At 60.5% G+C, this 5,835-nt stretch overlaps 1 protein-coding gene across 1 annotated transcript in view; it reads right to left on the reverse strand.

Annotated features, from left to right (window-relative positions):
* LOC104992621 (gamma-tubulin complex component 2-like) overlaps positions 1–5,835 on the reverse strand; it is a gene marked incomplete at its 5' end in the record, with an annotated part of 9,232 nt that overhangs the window by 712 nt on the left and 2,685 nt on the right. Inside the window, 8 exon segments of the mRNA XM_010845573.1 lie at positions 614–777; positions 1,417–1,545; positions 1,738–1,881; positions 2,314–2,434; positions 2,621–2,749; positions 2,895–3,067; positions 4,821–5,001; positions 5,375–5,587. Coding sequence (XP_010843875.1) covers positions 614–777; positions 1,417–1,545; positions 1,738–1,881; positions 2,314–2,434; positions 2,621–2,749; positions 2,895–3,067; positions 4,821–5,001; positions 5,375–5,587 — 1,254 coding nt within the window.

Raw genomic sequence — 5,835 nt, forward strand, 5'->3', positions numbered from 1 at the left:
GACGCTCTTCCGATCTGAACCCCGCGTGAGCGGGCCCCCCATGTCCCTCTGAGGAGCGGAAACTGCTGGCCCAGAGCCACAGACCCCACTGCTTGGCCCACGGGCCCCCCCAGGTCCACACTTCTGTTCCCATCATGCCTGCTGCTCGTCGCTCCTGGGGTCACAGGCAGCGCACCCCATGGGAGCACCGTCACGGCCACAGCCCTGGAGGCGTGGCCACCTCGCGTACTCACCATGGCAGGCGGGGCGTGGGGAGGGCAGCACCTCCTCACTGCCCTTGTCTGGTCCTGGCTCAGGGCGCAGCAGCTGGTGTAACTGACCCCGGCCTGGCCCTCGGAACACAGACCAACTGGGCTGGGGGAGGTGCTGATGCAGCAGCCTCACGCGTGCTGGCCCACGCGTGCACGCATGTGAGCACTCACGCAAACACACCCTGATGGATGTGCGCACACACAGACGCGCGCACATGTGTGAACACCCAGACGGCCTCCTTTCAGCAGGTGACGGGGATCAGCACCAGCACACGGAGGCCAAGGACGCGGCCTCAGTCCCTGCGGCTCAAGGGGCAGGAGGGCGCAGGGCAGTGGGAGGACTCGGCGCGGCGGGGGCCCACCTGGAGATGACACTGGCCATGCCGTGCTCGCAGTCGCTGGTGCTGTAGACGCTCAGCCGGGCCAGGAGGTCGAGCAGGTGAGCTGAGAAATTCTTATCAAATTTATTGATGGTGGCCTCGAAGCTGGAGGCCAGCTGTGGCGCGTCCACATGCTCAGCCAGGCACTGCAAGACACGGTGCCCCCGACAGCTCAAAACCCACTCCTCTTTTTAAACAGAAGAACACATCTTAGAGAGTCATCAATAAAAGGTAAAAAGTTAGGGCACCGTACAAATTCCTGAGACGGGAGGACCTAGGCACGTCCAGGCAGGAGGCCCTGTGTCCCCAGCACACAGAGCCAGGAGCCAGGACGTGGACCGCGGGGCTTCCTCAGGGAGCTCAGATTTTCAAGCTGCCCTAGGCAAGTGGGCAACCTGCAAGTGCCCGCCTGGGTCACCTTACCCCGCCCACCCTACAGGACACACACCTGCACCCGATCAGGTGCCCGACTCTGCCAACTAGACAGACTCTGTTCAGGGGCCACAGGGCCCGAGCTCCGAGCTCACTGGGCCCCTGTGGGGTGTCCCCACGGCCCGGCCTAACCATACACCCTTGGATGACACGGCCCTGCCCCGGCAGGCTGGGAAGGCAGATTCTCCACGGCTTGTGTTTGGAACGTAATTTAAAGAGTCTTTTTATCAATCAAAGGCAGGCAGGAATGGAAGGACATAGCAAGCAGGCTTCTAAGTGCTGTGACCCGAACACTGTGTCAAATGTGAGGTGAGGAAGGAGGCCGTCGGGGACGGCCGTGCGGTACCACCCACCTTGCGGGCGAGCTCCTTGCGGGTGCGCTCCTCGGCCCGCTCGGCCTCTGTGGGAGGCCCCTGCATCGTGCCGTGCTCCAGCGTCAGGCGGCCCAGCTCGCTGTCCAGTTTCATGCTCTGCGTAAATCTCTTGGGGGTCGGGAGGAATGCTCATCAGCCACGACCAACCTCCGCGAGTAAATGTAGCCCCTGCGTGGCCAGGACGGACTGCGGACTCCGGTCATGGCTCCTGCCCGTCCCACACCCACCGCCCCACATCCCCCGCTCCCCGCCTACCCCACACCCGCCCCGTGCCCGCCGCACGCCGAGTCCCGGTGGCACCTGCATGCAGTTGGTGAACATGACGCACACGGACATGAGCTTGGAGAAGACGCGCAGCAGCTCGGGGTTGGTCAGCATGCAGTCCTTGAGGCAGCCATCCAGGAAGCTGGCGTGGTGCCCCAGCACGTCGTCAATGGTGGAGGCCTGCGTGGAAGGCACCGTTGGGCGCCCGCGGGGCAGCAGCGCGTCCCCACGGCCGCCACACGTGCCGCGCCGCTCCGCTTCTAAACAACCCTGGGGCCTTTAGGGAAAACCTCCAAAATGCTGCCGAGAGAGCACGTTTAACGTGCCCCACAAGGTCTAAGATTTTGGTTTTTAAAGACAAAAAACAGTGCTCGCTGTGCTTTTAGTCCTGGAGTTTGGTGACGTGACGTTCTTGGCTGAAGGGCCCCAGGCCCTGGATGGGGTGCCCGTCCAGCGCCGAGGCTCTGAGGGAAGGATGCGCTCCTCCAGCAGCCTGAGCCCAGGAGTCCTGGGCATGCTGCCTCCCCTCCTGGGAGCCGTGGGGCCCGGGCCCTGCCTCCCTGACCCCGCTCTGCAGACCCCCAGGCGCAGGGCTGGCTGGACTGAGCTCACAGATCTCAGGCTCTTCTCAAGGACGTGCCAGGTCGGCTCCACCACCTCAAGCATCATGTAGTACTGGACGTTCTGCACGAAGTTGAGCATCCGCTGCCGCAGCGTGAAGGCACCCGCAAACCTGCAGGCGAGGGCGTCAGCAGGTGGCCTCCTGCTGCCCCCATGCCACCACTCCACACCCTGAAGGGGCCGGGGTCTGTCCCGCGTGCACGCGGCACAAACGCGGGGCGGTGGAGGCCGTGGGCGCGTGCCGCAGGTCTGTGCCGGGTGTGCACGGGGCCGGCCCCGCCTGCGCGCCAGCACGCACCACTTGGCGGAGTGCAGGGAGTGCTGCTTGGCCGTCTTGTTGCTGATCCAGACGCTGCACAGCTGCCGCTCCACGTGCTTGCAGTAGAACATGTGTCTGAAGAGCATCTGGTAACGCGTCAGGGCTTTCCTGTGAGCACAGGACGAGGTGGCTCCAACGGGCACTCGGGAGCTGCTGCTGCCCCAGGCACCCCACGCGAGGCTCGTGGGGCAGAGCACGGCCCAGCAGCCAGTAACCCCTGGGGCACGAGCGGGCATGAGAGCCCAACGCGCACCTGTTAATGATCAGAGACAGGGGCCACTTGACCACATAGTCGAAGGAGAAGGCCTCCAGGCCGCTGAGTGTGAGCTCGGTGGGGTCGGCGTGGACCATGGCTTTCTCCTGCTTGGTCTCAATGGCCAGGACCCGCAGCAGCTGGGTGATGAGGTCGTGAGGCATCAGGTCGATCTTGGGGAAACGGACGAACAGCATCACACCCTGCCACACCCACCCTGGCATCATGGCTGGACAGTGAGCCCAGAGCCAAGCAAGCACCCCAGACACAGACTCTAAGTCTGGCAGATGGCTGAACACACCAGACATCCACTGACAAACTGATTAAAAAACTAAACCACTTCCCAAGAAAGCAGAAAAAGAGTACAGAGAAATCACTTTACAAACACCCCTGACGGTATCAACGAGAAACAAGGGCAAGAAGAAGCCCTGAACCGTGAGTCACTGCCCGGCCCCAGCTCCCACAGGCCCAGCTGGGGGTGCGTGTGCTGAGGGCAGCACGGCAGCCCAGGCAGGGAGTGCAGGCCCCGCCTCCGCCACACACACGAGGGCCTCCCACGCACCAGCGATGGTGGGATGGTAACTGGTAAGAAGGTTGAAAGGATGACGACAAGAGAGGGAAGCAGCAGCAGGAACCGCAGGTGAGCACACACATCATCTGCAGAAGCGGGCCCGGAACACGTGTGCTGCCTCCCGCCTGGGCTGCAGCCCTGCTCGGTGGGCGGCCCAGTGCCCAGGGACAGAGTGCCAGTGATGCTGGTCTAGCTGGGCACTGGCTGTGTGCTCTGACTCAAGAGTCTGACTCCAGGATCTTCTATCTACCTCACAAGAGACCCCAAAAGATATGGAGCGTGAGCTGAAGGCCTGAGGGAGACCTGACACCCTGCTGTCCACGATGCAGACGCCCAGCAGGCCAGGGACGGATGTGAGCACAGTGGGCTGACTGGCCCGCAGGGCACGGCCAGACACTAAATGCACCCAGAACACGCCCCAGGACAGACCACAGGGGAAGCCACGAAGACTCAATGAGGCTGACAAAACCGGAATCCCAGCAAGCCCTCAGACGACAGAAGGGGGACGTCAGAAATCAACATGATAAAACCAGAAAGCACGAGCAGAGAAAACGAAACACACTCCTAAAAACAAACGGGTCAAGGAAGAAATCACAAGAGAAATCTGAAAACACCATCAGACTAATGGAAATGGAGACACTACAGCCAGCACAGCAAAGCAGAGCTGCGGGAAATCCAGAGCCACAAATGTCTGTGTTAAAAGAAGAAGAGCCTCAAGTCAACAGCCTCACTCTACAACTCAAGAAACTAAGTAATAACAGACTAAACCCAGAATCAGCAGAAAGAGAAAGATAAGAGAGATTAGAGCAGGATAAATAAAACACAACAGAGAAAACAGATGAAACCAAGTTAGCGCTCTGAAAAACTAGCAAAACTGCCAAGTGTTTAGCTATATTTAACTAAAAAAGACACAAATTATTAAAAAGAGAAATGAAAGTGGGGACACTGTTAATCTTACAAAAATAAACAGGATTATGAGAACTGATTCCTACACAAATTCCTAGGTACACACAAAGCAGCAAAACAGACTCAAGAAGAAACAGGAGATCGGCACAGACCTGTAACTGCGGAGCAGACGGGGGAACCACTAATCCCTCACAACACAAGAAGCTTCTGGAAGAATTAGAACCGGCCCTCCTGAAACTTCCAGAAAATGGAAACAAGTACCCATCCAGCTCCATGCATGAGGCCAGACACTACAGAAGACGAAGGCCAGTGTCCCTGCCCAGTGCGGATGCAGAGGCCGCGGAGACCCACGGAGAGGCTGGGCACCCACAGCCCGAGGCGTGTCCCTGACAGAGCCCGGGAGCTCCTGGGAGCGTCCCCCCGGGGAGCAGAGCTCACCAAAGGCCCACCTTAAGGTCGTCCTTGAAGGGGTCGGTGTTGGCGGTGCTCATGCGCAGGGCCAGCTCCAACAGCGCCTCCAGGCGGGTGGGCGTGATGTCGTCCACTGGCTTCTTCAGCTCTTCCTCTGTGAGGTCCATGAAGTGCACGAAGAAGTCACCCTGGTCCATGAGGAAGTAGCGCTTGATGGACCTGTGGGCAGGGGAGAGCCCAGGCTTGCCTCGTGCTCCCCACAGTGGGTGCCAGGTCACAAGGCACTGGGTGGGGCGGGGAGGACGTGTGACCACAGAGCCTATGAGTGCCCCCACTGAGAAACACACTTACACGGGCGTCAGAGGTAAGCTCAAAATGAGCTCAAAGGAATTGGGGGCATAGGCCTACTACACCAGGCTGTGCAGGAGATGCCACCAGAAGGGCACAGAGGGGGCTGCAGATGGGCCCCTGGAGGGCAGGGAGCCACTGAGCTCGTGCACCTCAGGTGGGCCGCGAGCCCCTTCTCCCCAGGAGGAAGCCGCGCACCTCAGGTGGGCCGCGAGCCCCTTCTCCCCAGGAGGAAGCCGCGCACCTCAGGTGAGCTACGAGCTCCTTCTCCTCCATGAGGAAGCCCAGCAGCACCTTGCTGGCATAGCCAAAGGCCTTCTCGATTTGCTCCACGTACGCCCGCTCCTTCAGCGTGTAGATGACCTCTTTGGCCGCCGGACACGTGACGTCATGACCACACTCTCTGACCACGTTCAGGTATTTTCCTAGGAAGGGTGGAGAAAAGCACATGGAACTTCTGCTGCACACGTGACAAGCTGCAGGCCTGAACCCGAGAGGCTGCCGCCCCGACGCTGGCCAGAGGTCGGGAACAGAACCAACCGGGAGAGAACAGTCCCAGAAACCACCCCCCGCCCAGAGCAGAGCAGCACAGTACAGCCGTCACCCACCGAGCGCTGCGACTTCCTGCGAGTCCTTACCCCGGACTTTCCTCATCGAGGCCACGAGAACCACCTCAGAGAGCCAGACCCTCCGCCACTTCCCAGC

Source organism: Bison bison, unplaced genomic scaffold (assembly GCF_000754665.1).
Source record: "Bison bison bison isolate TAMUID 2011002044 unplaced genomic scaffold, Bison_UMD1.0 scf7180017848604, whole genome shotgun sequence".
Taxonomy (NCBI): domain Eukaryota; kingdom Metazoa; phylum Chordata; class Mammalia; order Artiodactyla; family Bovidae; genus Bison; species Bison bison.